Raw genomic sequence first — 26679 nt, forward strand, 5'->3', positions numbered from 1 at the left:
AAGCTGCATTAGTGACCACAGAAATGGATAGGGTCAGCTCGTGCGTGTGTGTGTTTGTGTACGCATGAGCGTGTGTGTTCTAATGAGTGTGTAATAGAGCAGTTTGATTGATGATACTGTTATTATCAGAGCATTCATCATTCTTCCTCTCCTGTCTTTCCCTTCTCTCAATATCGCCCTTCCAATTCTGATGGCGCTGCACCTCCGCCACTTGCTCCTTTGTTTCACTACCTGACTCCCACTGCTCCATATTTGTCTCTTTCATTTACTCTTCCTCGCTCATTGTTCATGTCCCTCTTCCTCCCGCTTCTTACTTTAAATCCTCTCCTTTTTTCTTCCACTAGTCCCTCTCTCAGCTAAATTGTGAGTACAAGATGATCAACGAGTCCAGGATGGTGGTGTGTGACCTCGGGAATCCTATGGTGACTGGAACAGAGGTTAGTTCTGACACACCAAAGCAGAAACACCCACCCACAACCTTTTCTATGTAACGTCCTCGCTAAGAAGGCACTGTTACCCCTCAGCTTTAATTCACACTGATTGATGGTTTCCAGAGATTACTGATCATCACCTTGACCTTCCATTCCACACACTCTGACTCGCATGGCTGTGCCTCAGATTCAGCTTGTGCATGGGTGCATAATAATAATAATCCATTTACCTCTTGAATGGCTGACACATGCAGGAAGCTGAGGCTTTGTAAAATAAAGAGCGGTCCCTTCCGACATGAAACTCGACCACTCTGTTGCGCATACACACGCTACAAAGCATGTCACAAGAGTGAACGCACGGTTTTCATCCAAAGGTTTGAAGGCCGGCAGAGAGGTGCGTCTGTGCGCTGGAGGTGATGCGCTGCATTCTGATAAATCAATTATGTGGTCATGTTTCACAGTTTTTTTGCGGAGGGGGTGCATAACAAGGCATGTGAAAGGGACAAGGCATGCGCACGTGTGTTTGTGTGCTTCCCAGCAGTCCAGATGTTTCCCATATTCTCCTCTCTCCCCTTGCCCTGTTCAGGAATCCATGAGCTTATGCAGAACATACGTTTACACCCCTTACCCCCCATTGAAGCTCTGTTTCTATTGTGCAACTAAATAGTTCTGATCACCAGAGTTCATTCTTTGTGCCACATGACACAGCTGTGGCGCCTCACTAAGCAGACTGATCAAGTTAGGAGGTACAACTGAAGGAAAGCAGACTTGGACACATCTGCCCGCTTGTATCTCTGACTTGGGGTTTTCTTTTCTTGGTTAGTTCTTTTGGTTCATTAAAAATCATCCTTCACCTTCAAGTGGAATCCTACAGTGATGATTTGATGAAAATATTATTGCTGTTTCACATTCTTAAAGTGCTGGTAATAAACAGATTTTAACCAAATTACCACCATAAACCAGTGAATTAACAGTTTGCTTACCTTTCATACATCAAATATTTTTATGTGAAACGATCAGCTTTAAGTTACATTTGCTAGAAACATTTATGTATTTATGACAAGCATTAGTATTGCTTTAGCATCAGTTTATGGAGTAAAGTTAGGAGCATCAAAGTGCTTTCTGAAATTTATTAAATCCATCAGCCAAAGAACCTACAAGCGGCAGTGATCTGATTGTTTCTGGGGATTTTTTTCAAATGGTGAGCTGCTTGAAAATGCGGACAAAAACTACTACAATGGGACTAAAGAACTCCTCTAACCAGCACCTCAGGATAAACCACCCTTTCCCATTGTTGCGCTAGAATAAAATTGTTATGCTGAATTACAGCTAAACACATTGAGGCAAAGCTGTGCAGCTGCCAGAGAGTCAACAGCCAAATGCAAAAGCAAGGAACTACCATGTACTGCAAAGGTCAAAATAATACTTCGGACACAAAGACGAATATAACAACATTCAGTTAACAACATAACACTTGGGTCATTTTGTTGATGAAAATGGGAAATTCATTGAGAAAAGTGAGGTTAAACTGACCACAGAGCAACATTAATACCCTTAATTCCCCCTCCTCCTCCTCTCTCTGTGACAGGGATCTGATAGTGACAACTTCACTCTAAACGACACATTTTGTGCCTGTTTCTTTAGATCTTCCCTGCCTGGCTCTTCTCTTCCTGTCTCTCTAATGTGTCTCATAAAGAAGGTTTAACTTTGTAGTCCTGCACCCCAGCCAGACTGCCCCACGGGCCTGGCTCTTGCAGCTTTAGTGCAAGCCTGCATGTTGTCATATCCCCCTCTGGACCGTAAGCTCAATCTGTTTTTCAATGGTGTTCACACACACATGTAAATATGCATGTACTCTGCTACGCAGTCAACGTGAACAAAACCCTCCACGTGTTTTGAGTTAGCCAGGAGGATAGGGGATTTAAACTGAGGAGAGACAAGGAACTTAACTTTGGTTTTTAAGTATATGTGTGTGTAGTCTGGCTTTTCTCAGATCTAAGAATCTTGCTGTTATCATCCTACGTGAACACACACACACACACACATAAAATCTTGATATTGTATCTATGAAGTAACAGGATCTATTTAACAGGGATTTTACTGTCTATTCCTCATGTCATGATGTTGCCTTTCATGTGCGGATGTGTCTAGTTCCTGACTATATTTCTTTAACTGCCCCACTTCTCCTCTTGTGACATGTTTGTTGTTTTAACAACATCATCTGTTTTTCCTCTTCTCTTTCCTAGCTATCTGTTGGCTTGAGGTTTTCGGTCCAAAGGCTGGAAGATGCTGGGCCGAAAATCAGCTTTGAGCTACAGATCCACAGGTGACACATCTACTAAAAATCACCCAAAGCACATATAGACATAAAGGAGCTATTTGTCCTTTCTGTGATCCATTTAAATATATTCTGCGTCTGCCCCGATCCTGTCGCTGTCTGCGGCCTCATGAAAACAACCACTAAGATAGAGGAAGGCAGATGGCTCAGAGGAACCCCAGACTGGAGAAGAGTTTTAAAGAAAATGCTCACTGTTTGCATAATTGCACTAAATTCAACACATCACATCAGTAGATGCAGCACGGCATCATGGGGATTCTAACTGCAGTCAGTTACACAAATACAGCTTCATTATGAGGTCCTCTTGAGTTTTGTTTTTACTAAAACTGTGCAACAACCTCACTTTAAGTCATCACAACAGCAGGATGTGGAGTGTGATGCAAGTCTCCACAACCCAGATACGTAGACCTGGTGATTTCTGATATGTGTAAAAAATAACCATTAAAACATTTCACCGAAATTGTGGGATTAAAGTCCATCAAGAACACAACAAAACCAAATACTGAAAGACTTCAATTCATCATGTGATTATAAAAGTGTGTGCTTTGTTGCAGTCGCTTTAACACTCTGATACGTATACAGTGTGTATATTCTTATTCAGCTCAGACCACATATTTTTTGTATTATTTCAGACCTCCAGCTGTGCCATTTCCCAGCGCTGATCTTCCTGGTGCACATTTCTTGATAGATTTATATTTGTTCACAAAATTCACCTTAATTTTCAGTTTCCCAGGACTTGTTTTGTCGAACTGAACAGCTGAAAGAAAGCAGCTCGAAACCTCAATACTGCCGCACTACCATAACCTGCTGTGTAAACGGTGATCTTTATGGGATCTGTGGTGTTTTTGTTGGATTCCCTACTCTAAAGTTCAGCTTTACTCTCATCTGACCGTATTTCTATATAATTCTGAGGGACTATATGTATATTTTTCCTAATTAAGGAGGCTGCATCCCGCCACCCTATCCCATAACCCGGATATTCAGACATGAGATTGTTGTCACATGTTGAGCAGCAAGTCCATGTCAGATTTGGCATAGTTTCTTTTGAGCTATTCTTTCATCACATGCAGATATTTTCACCATTTTTTTAAACTCTCCTGATCAATACTATTCAAAGATCGCTCTCTTGCTTTGGCAGTTCTTGATAAACCATTGATATTTTTTTCAGTGAGAGACAATCAAGAAGCTGTCAGAGTAATCCCACAGGAACAGCTGAGCCTGATCTGGATTCAATCAGTCACTTCACTACATGGCGAGGGCTAACAACTACTCAAATAGCATGATTTGTGGATCTTTGAGAAAGAGTTTAAACACTAAAGCGACCAGATGTTTAAATTTGATTTTACAGTTTCTGATTTGTTTTTACCGTCTTTGTAGTCGCAAGTTTTATTTCAATATATCACAAAAATCTGCCATTTATAACAGGGTTATGTGGGCCTTTAAATGCCATGTATTGAGTGTAGTTGGGGTAATTTTTTAGCTTTTTGGTGAATCTCTCCACAGTTCCAACAAAGATAACCCTGACAGCAACCTGGTCGGTTTGAATCTATCCATTGTTGCCAGATCTGAGCTCAATTTACGTGGGTGAGTGCATCCTCTCTCTCTCTCTCGCTCTCTCTCTCTCTCTCTCTCTCTCTCTCTCTCTCTCTCTCTTTCTTTCTTTTTTTGTTTGTTTTTTGCATTTGCAGGACAAAAAACAAAAAAAAACATTTCTATTTGAGATGTTTAAAAATGTGGGTCATGTTTATACGTGGATGGAAAACAGGATGAAAACATGTTCCTAGTACTAAATTTAGACTAATCATGTGCACATGGGAATATTTGAGAGTCTCTTCCATGTTCATGAATGCCAGCAAGCACACAACTTACGTACACTTTAAAGCTCGGAGCCTCTCATGCCATTGTTTGGGTGTGGTCAGTTGTACACACAAACACAGCAGCTTTTGGGGAAATGCAGGACAAGAATTTGTTCCATTGTTTACACTATAAAGCTGTCAGACTGCTGTGCATTAGCAATGACCATCTAGCTTTCAAATTTAGCATTTCATGTTTCACATCACTGTTGTAACAAAGTGATGCTATTGACTTAGTCTTGATGAACGTGTCAAACTGTGTTAGTGTAGTCTGACATCATGACTCTTTGCTAAACTAGATCTATTGCATGTCCATGCAGTTAAAAAGCTAAGTGGCGGCATATGCATAGAAATCTTAAAGATTATTTTAATCAAATTTTACAGGTTTTTGTCAGGAGTTTTGTTGTTTTGTCTTCAGTAAATGATGCAACAAACCTGATATTTAAAGCTCTAGAACACTAAAAAACATGAAGCAACTTACTTGATTCTAAGTATAGGTAATACACTTCCTATGTTGTGGTCTTTTACAACAGTAATGTCAAAAGTAAACGTAACTAAACTTACCTTTTTTTTTTTTAAAGCAAAAGAACCTGATAAACTAATATAGTTTACATTACTCGTAAACTGATATTTTGTTGAGCAATCCTTTGTGACAATAACAGCAATCAGGCGTTTTCTGTAACTCTCAATCAGACTTCTGCACCAGTTGACATGTATTTTGGCCCATTGCTCATCAGCAAAGTGCTAACTAGTCCGAGACTATTTTTTTGTTTGTTTGTTTTTTCAGTTCTTTTTTTTCAACTCAATTCAATTCAAAAGCAATTTCTTATTTCAGTAAATTATGAATTAGCAAATTCTTATGTATTAATAACGCAACACTTTACAATCCTGGACACAAAATTTGCTTTGTCATTGGGGAATCTAAGGAGCAAATCAGATACCTAACCAGTACATACTGGTGACCACAAAGACCAGGCTTATTAGGGAGCGACTGGTCTTCATTGTCCCTAGTAGTACTGGTTACGTATTTCTTAGTCCCTGATTTATTCCTGTTTGGATATCCTGACTAACCAGTAATTCCCTAAAAAGCTTGGTCACCAGTAAGTACTGGTGTTTTACCCATTAGTTCCCTATTCACCCTTAAAGCATTCCCTAGTAACGAAGCATATTTTGTGTCCAGTATTGTAAATTGTTACCATTAATACTTTTTTTTCACTCTCCAGTTATTTGAGTAACTGTTGTGAATTTAGCTTTTTCTGTAAATACGTTTGAGGACGACTGTGTACCGACTCTGCAGTGGTATATGAAATATCTGAACCTGATGCTGCGTTCAGTTTGCCTCAGCAGTTTTGTATATTTACAGAAGAAGATAATGCACTGAGTTAACTTTGTCTAATTATATGTTGGCAAATCAATAGAATTTTGTACACATTGTGCACATTCCTAGCATAGCTAACATTAGCAACATAAGCAACCAATAATGTATGTTTTGCACATATGAACTTATAAATGCCATAGTAATGGGTTCACTGATGAAAGTTGTGTCATTTTATGTGTGTGATTTAAAACTGCATGTGATAGTTTATTACTGTCGCCACTTCACATGTATGGGACAGCCATGTTGCCTTTCTGAGTCGGGAATCTCTTTTAGTGGGCATTCCTAAAGATCTTTCCTTAAATGGAATAAAGCATAAATATGTCAACTATTAAAGGACTGTTTCAATGTTTTCTACAATAACCTTCCTTGTTTCATGCTACTAAAAGTTTGACTTTCCTAAATAAAACTGGTGCATTTTCTAACTGATTATGTTTTAAAGCTAAATTATATGACAATCAGACATTATATAAATAATTCAGAGGAAAACAACCTATCTAGTGGCTCTGCGTCATTATCATCTAGTGGTTTTATTGTGCTCCTTCCAGGGTGTCCCATCCTGCTCAGGTGGTGCTCCCATTCCCAAACTGGGAACCTAAAGAGAAGCCTATCAAAGAGGATGATGTTGGACCCCAAGTAACACACATCTATGAGGTAGATGTCGTATGAAGTGATGGGTGGAAAGAAGGTGTCTTTGTTTGCCAAGATGATGTTTCCGTGAACTCAGAGTAGCCTTCCATTGTAATGGTTTTTTGTAATAAATTGTGCTTTAAATAGGCAAGATCAGAAATAAGGGTGTAGTTAAGCTACTAGGGTGAGAAGTCTGCCAGTCTGGTGAAGAAAAAAACAGCGGCGCACTCAAATTCAAAGTAAAACCAGTAGCTCCAGAAAGAATTAAGACCTGGCTGATCAAAGGTCTCCAACTCTAGACTAATTACTGCTGGAAGGGCAGGAAAATGTGAAGGAAGAGAGAGCAAGTTAAGGAGGGAGGGAGGATAGGCGGATGCAAATTTTCTTAAAGAGCGGACAGTGTTTAATATTGTTGAGATTACAGACAAAGGGATAGAAGTGAGGAGAGGGGCAGACAGACGGACGGCAGTTTCCAATAGGCAAAAAGTACACGTGTGTTCAGAGTACATGTGATTCCTTTCTTGTGTTAAAAGGGGGGGCAGCGTCGTTGAACCAGAGTGTAGCCGTGTCTGGCCTGTCCTGCAGCTGATAATGATTTTCATTTGCGGTACTTTTCCCAGTGGGCAGCTGCTTCTTGTTAAAGAGGACAGAGTTTTCTGCTCTTTCCGAATTCCTGCCCTGCAGCACCAGGATCATGTCCTGTTGGGATGACTTGCTTTGGTGGTATAGACATGTGTGTGTGTGTACGAAAGGAGATATATGTGGGTGTTTCACAAGAGAAAGAATAAAATATTTATTGAATTGATGGTTCGTTTGGGCTCATAATTCATTCATCTTAGTTTTAATGGAGAATGATGCCTTCGGTGATGATGTAAGTTCTACTTTTCTTGTATTTCAGTCCCCAGCGACTAAAGGCTGCATTAGTATTATCTTCATGAAAACACAGGTGCCTTGTGTCATCATCTCACAGTTATGATAACCTGATTATAGCCTCGGACACATGGGACCTGCTACTAAGAGAGAACAGAGTAAAATCCTGACAACTCTCTGTGTTGGCTGCTCCTTCTCTCATTCTCCAGCTCCATAACTCTGGTCCCAGCAGTATTGGGGAGGCTGAGCTTCAGGTCGGCTGGCCTTCCCGTTTCCGTGATGAGAACCTGCTGTATGCCATGGAGATTCAAACTGACGGCCCAATTAGCTGCCGGACAAACACCAGCCTGAATCCCAATGGCCTTCAGGTAACATGAACATGTACTGGCTCATGCATGCAGAAACACATATTCAAAGAACAATCTTTGGATCTGTACATAGATATGCTTCATGTGCTGGGAAAAAACTTGCTCACCAAAACTTGGACTTTATCAAACTCCTGAACCTCCAGAAATTTCAGATTTCTATTTATAATACGGCTAGCAGGTTATCCATCCATCATTTTCTACATTATTTATATCCACTCATTTTAAACATCATCATACTCACTCACTGATCAAGTCATTGTCTGTGTTCTTTGCCAGCTGGCTCAAAGCAAACAGAAAGGACGATTATACTTTAAAGCAGAGCAAGAAGAGTTTCCATCAGCCGTGATATGATATCATCTGTAGATAAACAAGAAAATGCAGCTTTTTCAAAAGACTGTTGAATCGTTCAGCACTTGAATCCTCCTGGACAAGTCATTAGTGAGGTTTACTGGGTCATCTGGTGTTTCAGATATTACACAAAAAGTCTCATTTAACTCATACTGAAACAGAAATTAAGTAACTACAGTAGAAAAATAGTTGATTACCTTAGATTTCTTCTATTGTCTGAACCTGAGAAGAGTTTATTTTTTACTAGATGTCTAAGAAACAGCCTTGCAAAGCCAGTCCATTAATCAGCTTGTCAGTTGTAGCTAAAAGAAGTGATTAGAGGAAATGTCTGTGGCGTCTTTCTTACTTACTAACAAAGCTGCTGGGAGAGAAGGAAACAAATGCCATTGTGCTTCCAAAAATAGTTGAGTTGGATTAAGCAAGCTCTGTCCTCAGCTTGTTAACTTTTTTAAAATATTCAGATTAATATCCTAATCATTTTTCTGGTGGCCAAAGCCAAACTCCCTGATCTGACAATAAAGTCTTTCTGTTATCTGATACCTGATGTTATTTACATTTGCTGGTTACCAGTCTTTTCTTGATGTCAGTGATTTTATGTCCAGGACATTGAGTCTCCTCAATGTCCTTAATGTCAGTCCTCTGGATTTCTCAGAGTTACACTCGTTTCCACTGCTGATTTTTTTATTTTTAAAATCTTTAGGTCACAGCAGCTTTTTCAGTGGTTGACAGGCTGTGTGTGACTGTAATTAATATGTTCTGAATGAAACATGCCCTAAAAGGTCCCAAACGCATGTTTTTCTTACTGTCTGCTCTCAGATTCTGATAATTTTATTCTCTTTTAACAAAGCCGTCTTCCTGTTATTGTTTCTTTGTCTCCTTCAGGTCACAGATCTACAGGACACACCTGAATTACTGGGTTTTTTGAGGAACACCAGCGTTCCTCTTCAACGCCACAGACGATCTGTCAGCGCTGCTGAGAGCTACAGCAAAAAGACCTTGGTGAGCCACACACATGTGCTTCTTGGCAAAAGACAAGCTAAAGCAAGTGTTCATTAGTGATTCACAGGTGCATGATCTCTCTCTGCTCTTTATGCAGAACTGCACCAACATCTCCTGTCTGAGGATCATGTGTGTTGTTGGTCGGTTGGACCGTGGCCAGAGCGCAGTGATTAAGATCCGATCGAGACTATGGGCACATACTTTTCTGCAGGTCAGTGTCTTTACTGATTCCTGCTGTGTTACTTTCATCTAAACATTTTAATCTATTTGAACTATTTATCAGCTTAAATCTGAAAAGTAAACTGTAATTTGTGAAATGTCATCCTTTAAATTGTCTTGTTTTGTTTTGTTTTTCTGAAAAAGCGGCGTGATGACCCCTACATTCTTAACTCTACTGTGTCCTTCATGGTCACATCCGTGCCTTATCGTATCCAACCCCCCACCATGCCTCAACACAAAACCTCAGTAAGAAGGAAACAAACATTTAGTGCTGGTGTCTCGCTCTGAGAGGAAAAAAGTAGAAACTGTCTGAACTGCATTGTTTTCTCTAGATGGGCACCCTCGTGCTATGGGGCACGCCTGATGTGTCGTTTGCTGTTCCACTCTGGGTCATCATACTGGCCATACTGCTGGGGCTGCTGGTGCTGGCCATGCTAACATTAGCCATGTGGAAGGTATGTGTTCATGCACACATTTCTGGTTGAATGTCAACAAAACGGCAGTTTTGTGATTAAAATCGGCACCAACCTGTTCATGTGATTCCCTCAGTGTGGTTTCTTCGACCGGACGCGGCCACCAGCTGATGATGACGTCTCTGACCAGGAGAAGTTGACCTCTGATCAAACAGGCGATGCTTAAAACGACAAATGACTGCAGTTTTGGAGGGATGTGCACCTTCTGAATAACTTAAATCAGATCTGGGATCTGTACTGGTTGGAACCTCCGTGGCTGGAGGTCTTCTGCCTTTTTGTGAAGGAAACTGACTGAAAGCAGAGGCTGCAATGCTGGGCACACTGGGAGCGTAGCGATCGGGCTCACAGCCGACAGAGTGGGACCAACACACATAACAGACTAAATGACACACGCATGTCCATTGTTGCTCCATACCAACGGAGCACCAGAACTGAAAACAGAGTTGACTTTGTGGTAAAGACAATGCTTTAAATGTAGCATCTTTTTGTGTCTTTGTTGGTGCCAAGCAGAGACTTGATATCTTTGCACAAGTGGTTTTGTGAGTTTTCAAGTGATAGTGAGTGTTTTGTACAGTGGAGTGTGTACACAGGCATTGTGCCACCTGTTTCATCTTCCATCCACTCGGGAATGTTTCCTTCATACTGGGCTGTGTGCTGTGCAGTTTACATACACATGCAGAAAGATGCAACCATATGCTAAACAAAAAGGCACAAAGTCAAAGTGTATATTTATGGATGTATGTGCAATATTTGAAGCTTGTAGTTACACTGGCACTATTTTATTAGAGCATCATGTCTCCTTTGTTTTTGTATATACTGCAAGTGATTTATTGGGATCTCAGATAATTAATAATGCTGATAACAAAGTATTTTATATTCCCCCCCATCCCACCCATACACCATTTTAAAGAGCCAAAGTGAAGAATCTCGTAACAGAAATATAAGTTTTTGGCTTATAGTGACAGTGGAATTTTGTCTTTGAAGAAACGGACCTTATCGTCACAGCTGAGCCCTCTGCACCACTTATTTAAGGATTGCATGAACGTTATTCTCTGTAACATTGAAGATAACAAGACTTTAAGAACTACCTGGAAAGGTAAACAGTCCATACTAAAACAAAAACACCTTCATGATTATCTGAGACTTTGTACATGCTACACTGAATTTCATTTATCAGATTGTCAGTTTGTTTTGTTTTGTGTGTGTGTGTGTATGTTTGTGTCTAAATGCATCATGCACTGGCAGGCAGAACACAGTTGTCAGAGCCTCAGCAAATCGTGCATATTTAAATAAAACATTAAGATGTCATATTTGATTTGTTTCGGATTGTTGATGTTTTGTCAGAATAAAGAAATGTTTGATAAATGATTTGCATTTTGCTTATAGTCTGAGTTATTTTATCTTATAATGGCATTTTTATAGTCCAGCATGAAGTCTCCCCCTCAGAGGAAGGACTCGTGCGCCTCCACGTGGAGCAAAGTGAAAATCTACCTCAACATGCATTTCTGCAAGGCAGCACCATCCTGTGGCTTCAACTGGCATAAACGCTGCAAGCAAAGATAAAGATCTTTGTGCGGATGGATGTTTGGGGTCCATTACTAAGTAAATCTTCTGCACTTATACATTAAAACCTATTAATGTGAATTTTATTTTGTTCTGCATAATTATGACCAATAATTTGAAAATTATAAGATAATATGTCCTCTCTGGAAATCAGATCTGTTCAATTTTAAGTTGTTGCTTTTTTTTCCTTTTTAAAATTTGTATAAATTTCACTCATAGATGCAACGTGGCTTAGTTCAGTCTGTCGGCAGCAGCTTCAGACCTTTTTATATTACATCAATAAAAGATGCTCATTTCTGTCAGATATCTGTTGGACTTGTACAAAACATTGCACCTTAATGTTATTGGTTTGAAGAAGACATAAATAAATCACTACAAAGTTAGGATCGGATGGCCAAAGATACATATAGGGTGTCCATGTGTTGGTAACATACTAAACAGAATCAAATGAATAAAACACATTTACTATCTACCTAAAAGAGCAAACATAAATGTTTATTACTATGATTCATTAATATTTCCTGCTGTGTTCCCACAATTAGAGATTTGTAAATACTCCCAACCATGTAATGTAGTGTTCATAAATTCAAAATTATGCTTTGAACTATGAAAGACTTTTTCAAATTTCTCTATATTTTGATTTGATGATGATGCAATACCATTTTTTTTCTTAATTTCTGTATCTAGTTATCTCCTTTTGTTTAAATTTAAAAAAAAAAATTAACTCACTCATATTGTATCTATTTTCAGGTTTACATAAATTACACAATAAATGTGTCATTGTCAATTTACAGTGATTCTTCATATAGTTGGGATTTTCACTCAGAAAGCATCATATTTTTTAAGAAGGTCTAAGAACCTTTTTTCCTTAAACAAACCTCCATTTTCTAATATCAAAGAGAACAAAGAAAAAGATATAATAGCTTCTCTATTAAACAGAAAAGTGTAAACACTGTAGTATAAATTAAATAAATAAATAAAATAAAAAATAAAAATGATGACTTGTAGGATTAATCTTGATCTTTACAGGAGAGGCATGACACTTTCTTCTTTAGACTCTTTATTTCTTTGTATATATTTGATCAAATGTAAAATCAAACATTTGAAGTAAAGATTTAACAGTTTCTAACTAGCAAATCTTGACACCATTAAAATAAATGAACATTATTGGTACTTACTACATACCATACGCATAGGACATATTGTTTTTTAATCCAGAGTTTTATCCAAACCGACTCAAATTACAAAATCTTAGTCTTTATCTCCCATAATTTCCTGTTTTTTTCAGCTGGTGCAAAAGAAAACATTGGTGAAGCAATATCATGAACTTCTGTCGTATAAACAATTATGTATATTGGAAATTAAAGATGCTTTAAAGGTCTGTTCATGTGAATGGATTATCTTCTTCAATGGCAAAAAGGTCAAACTAACAGTATAACGGAAGACTTTGGCTATTTACAAACAGTTGAGATTTTGTACAGTTACTGTACAGTTTTTCCACAGACATATTGTACATTAGTATTGTGTATTAATCACACTAACACCCCCTGCCTATACACACATGTACAGTCACATGTCGAAGTGCAATTCCAAAGATCACCACAATGCGGCACTTTTATGCCATATTTGTCCAGAAAGGCTTTAAAAATCTCCCTTTTAGGTGCAAAATTTTTATGAACATCAAAGGAAATTATTCAAGCTAAACCTTCCTAATAAACTGGTATCGTTGTCTAACTTCAAGTTCCTACACACTTGTGAAGGTGTAGACTTCTTCTAAAGACTGTGAAATTTTTCTACTTGGTACAATTTGAAAATGTGTCTTTTATGACTCTAGGAGTCTTTATTCAGTTTTCAGCACAGACATCTGAACAAAGTATTAGGCCGGCAACATTGTGTTCAGATTGACAGCTAATCCTTTGAGAGGTCTGAACCCAGAAAGAATTTATTGACAAATATTGTATGTGAAGTTATACAGATCATATCACTTTGTGCCACTCAGATTTATTGTTATCCCAAGGTGATTAACATTAAAAAAAAAAAACAGTCACCCTTTATAATTATTGGGATGTGTTGTCTTTGTGAGTACGATCAAACTGGTTATAACCATATGCATTCTGGTGCCACGGGTACATAATACACCATCAAAGTATTAATCTAAAAAAAGAAGGAATGGTCTTTGATGAATAATTTTTTATAAATGTATACAGTACACAACTATGCAAGTGAAATATTTTGTCAGAATAGCATTTTTTATAAACTTGTGTGGCCTGTTCTGAAAACGATTTGTGTTTTTGGAGGGAATGAATTTAACTTAGGGGTGGAAAAGTCGAGGTAGAGTAGGGAATTTTTCTGTTTGCTTAACATTTTTTGAAGGGAAAGTAACTAAAGACTGTATAAAAATGTGGATGTAGCTCCCTCATTTGATAAGCAAAGCCAATCCAAGCATTCAAAAAAGCAATACCAAAATCTATGGCTGGGCGCCGGCAGCCTCCAGTACTAATGTTTCATCTCCTTCTGTTAAACCATTGCTCACCTTTGTCTGTAGTTTTATTTATTGCCCGGTAGGGCATTTGAAAATGTATTTAATTGGTATACACACACACACACACACACACACACACACACACACACACATTTTTATATATATATATATATGTATATATATATATATATATATATATATATATATATATATATATATATATATATATATATATATGTATATATATATATATATATATATATATATATATATATATATATATGTATATATATATATGTATATATATATATATATGTATATATGTATATATATATATATGTGTATATGTATATATATATATATATGTATATATGTATATATGTATATATATATATATATATATATATATATATGTATATATGTATATGTATATATATATATATATATACATATATGTATGTATATATATATATATATATATATATATATATATATATATATATATTTATGTATATATATATATATATATACATAAATATATATATATATATATATATATATATATATATATATATATATATATATATATATATATATATATATATATTTATGTATATATATATATATATATACATAAATATATATACATAAATGTGTATATAAATGTGTGTGTGTATATTTTTTTTTTTGTTTGTCTTTTATGTGTGTGTGTGTGTGTGTGTCTGTGTTTTGATTAATGTAAGTTATGAAAGGAAAAGTTGAGTTATGTTGAGTCAATGCCTTTTTGTTTTGTTTTTTACTAACTTCTGTGACACTTCATAATTGCAGCTACAATATGCATCCGCTTTCATTCAAGTAGCTCTGACTCTAACATTACTCACCTCCCACTGACTTTCTGCTATTTACTGATTTCCAGTGAGTTTGTGACATAATGCACCTAAAATAAAACAGAGAGACAAAGTAAGCCAAGTCAGTGAAATGGTTTTAGATAGAAAGGAGCTAAACTTAAGTGTTAAAAGTTGCTAAATTTATACTGGAGTGCGTAACAAAACTGTCCTCCAGATCATGAGGCTTATTTACAGGTTAAGTGGAAAAGCTAAGCAATTTGTCATGACTTGTTAGTACATTAAGAACATTAAAAATATTTTTTTTTCTAAAACGAGCCCTGCTCCTTTTTTCACTTTTGTTGAAAAAGTGAAATTAGTTTCACAATTAGTTTAATTGATACTAATCAACTTGAAGGCTGTTTTGTTTCTTTTTTTTCTTCTTCAGTGATTAAGGTAAACAGATTATTTATATTCCAATTAATACCACAGTTAAAAGAACGTTTGGGTACACTGAGCCATCAGCTAGTATGCATTAGCATTAGCATTAGCTGATACCTTAGCATGTTTCCATCTTTTCTAAATATGGTTTCTTCTGACCAAAAATAAATAACTGTGGCAAACAAAAAGGCATTGAAAAGATATTTGCTTGGCATTTATGCCTTGAGGTTGGCCAAAATGCCAAATATAAGGATGTTTATGAGTGTTTTTACAAACCATTTAGCAAAGCCACATCCACATCAGCTTTGTCTTTTAAATAGAAACACTACATTTCAAGAATTCATATGGCGTTTCAAATCTATAACCATTAAAAATCATTTGCCTTAGGACAGTACAAACAGGCCAGGTTATAAGAGAGAAAATGGCTATCGAGGCGAATAGTTGCTGAGATATAAGAACATAGTTTCAGAGAAGAACAGTCAAAGGGCAGTGTTTAGCCTGAGCAGTCACACAAAAACAGAACAGTCATATTACTGGATTTACAATAAACAGCCTACAGGAATTAAATGGCTATTAGGATAAACTGCAGTCCATTAAAAAAAAAACTGTGTTAAGTCAAATTAATTCTTAGAAGGTCCAATTATGTAGCTGTTCCCAAAGAGCAAAAGCACATTCATGAACATTTGATTAATACCATAGCTGACATAAACAACAGCAGAACTTCTTGTTATGATGAGTTAATGGAATGATTGAAGGAGGCGCTGTGGCAAATACAGTACATAGGCTACATGAAGGTTACAATACACACTGTACACTTTCTTAGATACACATTACTGTACATGATCAGCGCTAGCTGACTAGTTAACTCTGCATCTCTATCTTTCTCAGAATAATAGCTCTATAAATTGTCAAAAAATAAAGTTTGCCCAAAGTCCATTTACATTCCATAACGTTTTCTCTCAGTGACAAAATGGTGGGATATGTGATGTGATGCGAAACAGTCATTATTCCCATTAAATCAGCTGAGGGTTAGGGAAACCATTGCCACCATACTCCAACTGGACGCTCTATCAAAGTGCTGTTTTTTAGAACACACTCATACACATTGCTGTAGACATGCACATACTTCATCAGGCCTAGAAACACACAGACGTGCACCATGTCATATACATTGTCTGTGTACATATACTAACAGATGCACACTTTTCCTGAGTATGAAATATAGAAGTTTTCTTTTCTCTAAGAAAGAAAAATTACATGTACACTAATCTGATAGAAATTAAAGAGTTTGCTGCTTTAATCAAAATAGCAGTACTCTGATAAATCAGGTATGAATTTCCAAAAATACACACCTGCATTGAGGTTTGAATGTAAAAACCCTAAAAACCATGTTCCGCTGTTCATATACTGTATATGTACAGTCATAGTTTCTGTAAAGAAAGCACACACAGTGACAAATTTATTACCCCACTGCAGTGCCTTCCAGTTCTACTGCACTTTTAAAGCATCCATCAGCTTATTAATTGATTTTTGTTATAATTTCTTGAAAAAGCTTTGATAAATTTACTTGTACTACAAGTAGGTTAGCAGAAATGTAGAATACCAAGCTAAATGTACTTATAATGAGCATTTGAAGACACAACTAAAGTAAAATAAGGAGAATAGCTAACTGGAATTATCAGATTCAGAAAAAATACATGCTAATTTTGCTCTGTGATTGAAGGCAGTACTGTTTCAAAGCAAATTTACTGTTTTATTCTTTACACTTAGAACATAGATTGTACGAGAAAACCACAAGACAGATTGTTCTGTAAAGTAAAGCAGTTGTTTAAGTTCTGTTTTAAAGTTAATGGGTTTGGAAAGGTTTCTAAATCCTTTAACAAACAGAGAGAAATCCAGTTTAACGCGCTATGAAAACAATATCCAAAGTGATGCTTCACTTTTTTTCACAGTCTCACAAGTTTGGATTTATGTAGAAAAATCTGAGGACCGAAGAGGTGAGAGCAAGCATCCAGTGGCATATTTGGTTTTTTTCCACATTTTGTTTTTTTTTGTTCTTTCATCTTGCTTTTAAATGACAACTTTCATCAGGTTTTTTTTTATTTTTTTTATTTAGCCTCTGTGATAACTTTAAGTTTGCACAGTCTCCATGTTTCAAAAACCATGATATGATGCAGTTGGCCGAGTTAATCAAGACGTTTTTCGTGCTGCAGAAGGGCTTAACTTATAACGTTTTGAAAGTTAAATAAATTGAAATGCTGAAATTCTGCATGGGAAACCAAAACCTACATTAAATCCTGCAGACACTAAAATAAAGTGTGAGCCTAACATATGAAAGCAAAGATAAATAAGGAGGAATTCACCTATATGAAACTGCTGTCGTTCACATCTTGCAAATGCACTGCATGAAATTTAGCATCTGATTTCCAGCGTACTCTACATGTGCATCACAAACATCACATGCTTGACTTCATGGGTATCAGGTGGTTTACATTCAGGCCTTTTCAGTCTTGATTTGCATGTCATTGACTGTATGCACAGCTACCAGCATCACAAACGTATTCTAACTTGTACTCTGTTAGACACAAAGAAAAATGCATTCAAACCAACACATGTGCTTAAACACGCAGCAACAAAAAAGAACTAGGCCACTGGCACTAGCCCACTCATTCTCAATGGTATGGAAATAAAAGATAACAATATGAACTTAAACTCTTTATCAGAAACACAAGACGACACAGCTAACAGCCATTACTGTGTTCATTAAAACACCAAGAGTCTGGCATTGACAGACTACATCATGTCACCACAAATAAACCTTGAAACATAGTTACCCACTTACCACACACTGACATCGGGTCTGTGCTTAATCAGGTAATAAGGGAAATGGCTAAAAGGTCTGCATCCAACAGGTGTAAGCCCCATGACAAAGGAGATTCAGCATATGATATGTAACACTAAAAGTCTCTCGGATGTCTGACTGCCATTCATACTCAACATTCACACTGCATTCATTTTTGCTTTCAGCATTGATTGCACTGGTCTTGTGTGTGATATCACTTATGAATGTGCTCTCCTTTACTTCATAGACAGTGTGAAGGAAAAGAAACATGTACATACTGCGTGAACACTATATTACAGTAGTCCAGACCAAGTGAAAAGAGGGAAGCTTAACACAAACCAAAACACAGGGATTTAAAAGTCCACTCTTTTGTTCAAGCATCTTTCACTCCCAGTACTGGAGTGGCCCTCTATGCTGATTTTGACCTCCTGGGGAATGAAGGAAGGCTTTGGCAGAGTCACAGGAGGCTCCTCCTCAGCTCTCTCAGTCTGGTCTCGCTCTGGAGCTGACCAGCGTCTCTTGCGAGCTGATGGTCTCTCTGGATCAACACCCTGTTGTTTAGAGAGGGCAGATATATCCTTTTTTACTGATTCCTGTCTTACTTCTGCTGTCCCCAGCACTGCCAGCATAGGCCCTGATCTGTAGATCCCCTCTTCCTGTCCTGAAACTGATCCCAGTCCTGCTGATTGTCCCACTCCTGGTCGAAGACCAGTAGTCTGCTGCTTCTCCATCCTCTCTGTACTGGAAGCCTTTATGAGGAGACCACCATTGTTGCCCGTAGTGCTGTGACTCATACTGTTCCTCACATCCACATTATGAGAGGAGTCAGAGAGGTGACCAGTCTTCAGCTTGTTCCCCAAACTGTCTGTTAGTGAGCCATTCCTTAAGCTGCGGAGGGTCAGTGACACACACACATCACCCACACACAGCTTAGCACAGGACAGCTCAAACAGCTGCGTGGTCCGGTCGGGGCAGCAGGATGACCACCCCTGGCCAAATACAAAGAAAGGGTACTCAACCAGCACTTCCACACACACCTGGATGGGAGAATAAGAGGCACAGTTAGCTGTTTGCTAAAACACATCCTGCAATCTGACAAGAAAGTACATTTGGAGTCATTATCTGTTTAAATTGTGTAAAATGACAACAAAACAGCTCTTATTTCTACTTTTTTTCTGTATTATAAAATATTTAAAGACATCTTAAATAGGAACAAAGCATATGTAGGAAATATAGTTTAAATCATCTGAAACATCACTTTGATCATCACTTTGGCATCCTCATACTGTGTGTTTCACACTGCCATGTGTTTCTCTTGGGCACCTGGTTAGAAGTTAGCCTCCGTGTCTGTGAGTAACACTTGGAGCCAGATTCTTTCATGTCTGTGTTGTTTCTGTCTAGAAAAGTTTGCTCACAGAGACCAAATGGTGCAAACACATTTTTTTTTTCCCTCCTTATTAATTCTCAACCATTGCGCAAATGTACACATTTATAAAAGCCCGATTCCTTCTCCCATCCATAGTCATGCATAAATGCAGACATTCTACTTCTGAATAATTTCCATTTCAAGTAGATTTTTTTTAATATGAAATCTACATATTCTCTTTAGACTTTTGTTAGAAATACTGTACCTTTGGTAAGACAAAAACACATACATGATTTTTGAATATATATTCTTCAAGTTGGCGAAAAAATTATAGAAAAAGAATATAAATGTGCCAAATGATGTTTCACGTCAGAGGGTTTCTAAGTTTGAGCCAAGCCTTCTCTGGTATAATTGTGTGAGATTCATTAGATTTGGTGTAATTTGACTCTTTAGCTTTAGCTTTAACACTAACAAATACCTTAGCACAAACCATGTGTTTAATGCAGTCTGGATATGTCAGTCAGCAGTATGTGGTTAGTCGGTTCATTTGTGAGGTGTGCTTGAGATTAAACAACATAATGATGGTCCTAAAGGCATAAAGGAATGTAGAAAAACTAAGAAATCCAATTTTCCTCCAAAGGGAAGATGTTTCAGACTGTGACATACTGATTTAGTTTGTAATGAAAACGTGTCACCAACTAAGCAGAACTAATTAAAATAATGACTAGTTTATTAAAAAAAAGGTTCTCAAAACTTTCACGACTCATGCAATTTTACACTTTTCACACACTCTAACCATACAAATCTATTTCTCACTGCAGATTTAGTTACTTTTTAGACCAATACAGCAGTTTTTTTAAAATAACAGCTTACAAAAAAAAAAATATCAGGCACTTTTATGGCAACTATCCCTGGTACTGCTGCATAAGTAAAACTTGACCCCACCACCACCTGTTTCAGCCTCTTGTTTGCTCATTGAAAGGCAGTTACGTCTATGAGCTGCTTGTTCATGTGCAATGCCATTTTCATAATCCATTAAGAGGCTGCAAAACATTAAACATATCGTCTTGTTTCTAACTTTTTCTCGAACAAACATGATACATAACCAAAACCACAATCCAAAAGTATGTGTTTTTACTTATTTTGGTGGTGAATATAAAATTTGTGTTTTATGAGACAAGAGCTTGAAATATAGTGACTCTGATTTGAGAAGTAGATCTAATGGGCTGCTTTTTAGTAACAAGTTTGGACTTAATATTGCATCTGACATGAAAGCAAAAGTACAAATATGTACTGGACACTTTATTAGGGATTTTGGCCATTTATCACCACAGAGAGCAGGAGACAGACAGCTAGATGTAAAGGTTAACAGAAAAGCAGTGTATAAACTGATAAAAACTGAGGACATGACTGAATTCATCAATTTATAAAAGTATGTGGTGTAAGACTAAACATCGTTATGTGGAAGTAATTTTAGTATTTCATCAATGAGAAGTGCAATTTTCCAAAATTATATGAAGCACAAAGAGAGGGTTCATTTCCTGTATTTAAAGACATTCTTCCACTTGATTTAATCACTTTTTTTTACATGAGGGATTATTGCTGCTGAACTATTTATTTCATGCCAGCTGCCACTGTGGAGTTTTTCCACATGACCACTAGGAGGCGCCAAAGACTTAAGTTGTCAAATTGTACACAGCAAGGTTTTAAAAACAAAAGCATGAAAAAGTCTATCAGAAATTAACCTACCTGGGCTTTGAGCTCTCCCACAGAAAACTGTATGACCACGGCATTAGGACTTTGTCCACTGTCAATGCGCTCCACAGTGCTTGAGTCAATTTTTAGCTCACTGCTGATCTCAGCACTCTGAATAAAATCTTCTGTTTTGAGATCCTCCACACGCTTTAGTTCCCCATCAGCCAGCTGGATGATGGAGCCTCGCATAAAGAATGGAGGAAGTGCCACAGGCGAAGAGGAAGGAGGGATTGAAGGGGGGGCTTGGATGGATGTGGGAGCAGGAGTTGGAACAGGAGTGGGAGCAGGGGATGTAGTTGCCACCACTGCGGGAACAGAGTTTGAGGGCTGTACTGGCAACACTGGAGCCTGTGCCACCACAGGGGGTGCTTGATTTCCATCTGGCCCAAGGATCTCACACTTGGACAAGGCAGTGGCCAGATAAGCATGTGGCATGGCTGTGGATATTTGAGGGGTAGTGGTGGCCGTCATGGCACTAACGGTACGATTAACCTCCATTTCGGTACTGTTGTTGGCACTGCTGACTGGAATAAGGAGGGACTGACCACTTGGGATGACGAGGTGCTGGGGCAGTGCTGCATGGTAGCTGACAGCATGCTGGTTTGTACTGGTGATATAGCCGATGATCGGGGGCTGTGTGGTGGAATAGAGATTGGCTGGCAGCTCTTCTGGAGGTAAAGAGGTCTGGATGACAGTATGAGGAGCAACAGACTTCACCACATCTGAGGAAGAAAGAGCAGTGAAAGAGGAGGTTCTGTTCACTGGTTTCCCCAAACAGATGCTTCCTTTCTCAGTTTGGATTAAGGAAATTTTATTCGAGCCAGTTTCGTGGTCAGGTCCATGGTTAGGTTGGGCAACAAGGACATAAGAGGTTTGGATCCCAGCAGGGTTTTGGCCATAGTCAGCCGGTAGTAGGACATGTCTGGCCTCATAGCTCTGGACATGCTGATGGTTTGCTGGCTGACTGGAGGTTTTTGCCTGTTTGACCACCTCCAGCTCCCCATTCAACACACCCTTAGCATGTCCCTCAGGTTTCTTTCCAGCTGAGCCATCTGCATACTGAACTACAAGTTGTGAAGGAGCAAGTGTGAGTGTCTGTGGAAGGACAGTTGTTTGAGGGTGGAGCTGGAGGTGGGCTGTGGGTGACGTCACAGTGTTTCCGCTGACAGTCAGAGGTGTTCTGCTATCCAGATGGATGTACTGGCTGGTGACCTGTGGAGAGCTTGGAAGTGACACAGGAGCCAGCTCTGTGGGGGAGAGGCCTATTTGAAACGGCTGTTCTCCTTTGGTGTTGGGGGACACAAGGGCAGTGGTGTAACCATCAAGCTGGGCACGCTGCCCCACTATGGCAGAACTGTTTGGTGCAGAACTACTATTAGCTGAGATGATGTGAGAGGAGATGTATCCAGTGTAGGGCCCAGAGCTAATAAACTGCACATTGGGTCCCAGTTGAGCTAACTGGATAGTTCCAGCTTGCTGGGGAAGGGCAGTTGGGTAAACTGCAGGGAGAGAGGCCAAGGGCACTGCGGATAGGGGGGTGGCTGGGGAAGGGACAGAAGTAGAAGGAGAAGAGGATGAAGTAGAGGGGATAGGACATCTTGGACTCTCTGCATCCCTGGACTTGCAGCGTTCACTTGCTACACTGGCTAGCCATGCTAAGTTTTCGGTATGGGGACTATCAGTGGCCAAAACAGCAGGGGGTGTTGCTGCAGCTACTACTACCGGCCTCTGCTCCAGAGCCAGGATCTCCCGTTTCTTAGGAGGCAGGCATCCATTACTCCGCTCCTGATTAGCTTTCATTGTGCAGCTGCGGTCTGAAAGTTTCCACGCCTTACTTGTATGTTCCTCTGGGGTTGCTTCCGAACACACTAAACTCTGCCCAGTGGTTACTGCAGCAATTGGCCTCTCTGTGCTGATGCTTTGGTTCTTTGTGTGTTCACTGATAGACAGCTTTAGGTATCACACAGGAGAAGATGAAGTTACTCCAGCTCACAAAATGAGCTCCATAAACTTCATGAGGAATCATCTCTGACCAATCCACTTCTTTCACAATGTCAACACGAATCTGAAGGCAAAGAGAAGAACCAGGCATTCAGGTAAAGTGAAATAAAATTTTTAGCATTTAATTTTATTTACTTTTCTTTCAAATATATAAGCAGTATATTCTTGAAAGATACATTGCCAGTCAAAAGTTTGGACACTTTTTTCCATTAAATCCAGTGGGAAAGTGTGTCCAAACTTTTCACTGGTAGTGTATTTTTTTCTTACTAAATAAACTTATTACAGCCTGTGTTTGTAACCAACACCCAACAAAATGTTCCTGAAGGAACGCAGAGGCAAAACAGCAAACACTGAAATACAGGTCACTTTTAAAACTGACTTATCAGGTATTTGATGGTGTTGTTCTTTGTTATGTCGTTTGGGGGAACCAAACACAAGCACTCCAGTAGATTTGTATTAGTCTCATGCATTTGAATATAACATGTGATCTAGTCTAATTTTCCTCAAAGCATAACCTGTAAAGATTCCCCCTGAAGTATCTACATGGACTAAGTGTCATGAAGTGACCTGCTTTGCCATGATTAATGGCATTTGATACACAAAGTACAGAATAATGTTCATCATCATTTGCATAAAATGGAAAAGACTCTTTCAAATGTCACTTTGCAGGTGAAATGCAGTCTTTGTGTGTCTACGTGCAGTTTGGTACGTGCACGACTGTGCATTGCTGTTATCTTGCTTCAGGGTCTGTTGTATGAGAGCAGAGCAGAGTGAAAGGATAACAGCACTTGGAGACTGCCTAAGAGGAGCTTGTGTTTTTGTCCTTATTCAAACCATCCCAGACCTTGTGTTGAGTCAGTGGGGTTGTACTGTATTGTAAATATAACATCCACCCCCACAAAGGAACTCTGGGTCAGTGGACACTTGAAGAGAAAACAGCATAACTCGAAATGAGATTATGGAGATTCTGAGACCTATTTTGTAAGAATAGAAAAACAAAGTTCTACAAAATATTTCAACAATAATCTGCTCGAATAGTTTTTCAAAGTTCAAGGGGAATACAGCATGGGAAAAGAACAATGAATGAGTGTTTGGTTTAGTTTAGGAAGAGGAAGACGGAGGGCTGTGTTAAATGAGCAGCAAAACAAACTCTTAGTACAGTGAAAGAAACTAGGGGGACTTTGATAAATGCAAACATAAAACTTTACTTACTGTTTCAGCCAATCATAATATCAGTTTTCATAAGAGTTACTATTACTATATGCATCAATGATTTAAACATAAACATGCTAAAACGTGGATAGGCAAAAAAAAGTTAGGTACGCCCCATTGATTATAACAAAATTATAATGCCTTTTTTTGCCTCCTGTGAGCTCTATTTTCATTTTCTGTCTCAGAGTGACTGTTCGTTCCTGCAAGCTTATCTGTGGGTCAACGCACAGAACTCTGGGTTGTTCATTAGCCAGAGGCAACACTGAGATAGACTATATTACGCACAGACAGCCCTTCATTAATTTCTTTTCAAAATATTCACTTTAAAAGAGCTCTCCTATACTAAATGACAATGCTCAAATGTTTAAACCAGAGATTCACTACAGCAAGAAACCACAGACATGTTATATAAAGACACAGGGAGGGAAACAGAAGGCAACCTTGGTCATTTTCTATTTGGAGACATCTACTTCTAACACTGGTTTTGACAAGGTCACTGCATCTGAAAGAAGCCAGAGTCTCTGCTCGATAGTAGATTCACTGGATGTAACAAAGGAGGAGAGGAGCAGAGATGGAGAGAAACAGCGACAGAAAGAGGAGAATGAGGGGGAGGAAAGAGGGGGTAAGGTAATGCAGAACTATGTGGAAGGGAAAAAAGGGAGAAAGAGAAAAAGGAAAGACAATTAAGAATGGGGATGAAGGACAGAGGATGGGCGAAAGAGAGAAGAAAGAGTGCTGCTTCTCCTGACCCACATTGAGCAGTGCCTGCAGCATTGGAGCGCCATTGCCCCCGCCTCACTGAGATATCCCCGATCAGCAACACAGCCATCGCTACAGTCTGAGCTACACTGTGCAGCATCGCTCAGTAGCAACAACCCCACTTCAGCAACACCATGTCAACACTGTAATGACATCACATCTGAAGCGCAAGGACCTCCTATCATTAAAGCAGTACTGGAAGACAAAGCCAGCATGTACTCCCTTTCAAAAGCCACAAAAGAACATCATTAGTTTGAACAGATTGCACATAAAACAGGAGAGTGTCACTCTTCTCCTGGATGCTAACACACACAGCTCAGGAGCCAAAAACCTCACCAGGTTTCCCACTGTCAGCCTATAATTAGAGCAGTAGCACCAACAAATATAAAGCTTATAATATGATACCAAAGAGAACACAGGCAAGCTTTCAAGACTGTCACACAGGGACATTCAACATGGGAAACCTTAGTCATTCCCCTGGTTCTGGACTGACACCCTTAAGACATTTTTTGGAGATGATAACAGTGCGGAGAGACAGAAGTACTCTGTCCAGCTCATCACACTGATGCTTTTCAGCTCAGACAGTGATGGAGCCATCCTTTACATGAGATCCATTTTCCATACCCGTACACAAAAAGCTGCGCAAACCACAACGACAGGCTTGTGCAGTGGTGTCTGTCTGCCCTCACTGTGTGGATGCAATGATTTTACTCAGCCCCCTCTCTGCTGTCTCCAGGTGAGGGGCCCCCCAGCAGGGTTACATCTCCTCTCTTATGCTGCAATTGCCAGCTCCTCAGCCCCCACCTCCTCTTCGTCCACCAAAGCTGAGTCCTCTGTCATGCTCCCACTATTTACTCTTTGTATTGATCCATGACTTCAAACCAATAATGTTTCTCTGCAGCAGGATCATGCAAAGACATCAAAAAGGTAACCAAATTATTTATTGACTGTACAAAAACATATATAACAAAAAAAGCAAATTCAAAAACAGAGTTTAAAAAAAAACTCATGTCAAGCATTATTGTTCATCTGCCAGATCAGTCATAGATACTCATTTAGTACTCTGTACAGCAAATGGCTATATATAGAAAACAAAAACATCATTATCAGTCTGAGCTCTGGCATGAAACAGAGGGGGAGGCACTGTTGAGGACAATAAGTACATGTGTGATTCACTGCGTATAAATGGGACCTCAACTCGACCACCTTATTAACAAATCTGCTTTCACCGCCACAGAGCCGATCAATACAGTGTACTGCTTTATTCTGATGTTCTGAAAGCCATTTTTTTCTGTCCCCTTTTCTGTGCAACAGTGGCGTCTGTGCCTTTAAGAGGCGGACCGTGGCAGCAGACAGTAAGAACAGGCAGTGGGACTCAGGCTGTTTGTCTTCACAATGACTCCAGAGTTCTGCATCACTGCTTGACACACTACGATCACACGATATAACAAGCAGAGGCGTGCGTACACGTGTTCCCTCTCAGCGATTACAAACAAACAGGGTCAGTGCTGTTAAATCCTACAACTGGGA

At 38.8% G+C, this 26679-nt stretch overlaps 2 protein-coding genes across 2 annotated transcripts in view; one reads left to right on the plus strand and one right to left on the minus strand.

Moving 5' to 3' along the window:
* itga8 (integrin, alpha 8) overlaps nt 1-10401 on the plus strand; it is a gene marked incomplete at its 5' end in the record, with an annotated part of 47903 nt that extends 37502 nt beyond the window's left edge. The window contains 10 exons of the mRNA XM_079240347.1: nt 345-437; nt 2678-2757; nt 4273-4353; nt 6546-6651; nt 7707-7865; nt 9096-9212; nt 9310-9423; nt 9576-9677; nt 9764-9886; nt 9981-10401. Of these exons, the coding sequence (XP_079096473.1) occupies nt 345-437; nt 2678-2757; nt 4273-4353; nt 6546-6651; nt 7707-7865; nt 9096-9212; nt 9310-9423; nt 9576-9677; nt 9764-9886; nt 9981-10070 (1065 nt within the window). The 3' untranslated portion in view covers nt 10071-10401. The remainder of the gene's footprint in view (nt 1-344; nt 438-2677; nt 2758-4272; nt 4354-6545; nt 6652-7706; nt 7866-9095; nt 9213-9309; nt 9424-9575; nt 9678-9763; nt 9887-9980) is intronic.
* Nucleotides 10402-18261: 7860 nt separating this feature from the next.
* Nucleotides 18262-26679, minus strand: part of LOC306755673 (ataxin-1-like) — an 8813-nt gene continuing 395 nt past the window's right edge. Inside the window, exons 2-3 of the mRNA XM_079240164.1 lie at nt 21172-23242; nt 18262-19093 (exon numbers count right to left, since the gene is read on the minus strand). Coding sequence (XP_079096290.1) covers nt 18410-19093; nt 21172-22977 — 2490 coding nt within the window. The 5' untranslated portion in view covers nt 22978-23242 and the 3' untranslated portion in view covers nt 18262-18409. The remainder of the gene's footprint in view (nt 19094-21171; nt 23243-26679) is intronic.

This window comes from Telmatherina bonti, assembly GCF_933228915.1.
Source record: "Telmatherina bonti genome assembly, chromosome: 5".
Taxonomy (NCBI): Eukaryota; Metazoa; Chordata; class Actinopteri; order Atheriniformes; family Telmatherinidae; genus Telmatherina; species Telmatherina bonti.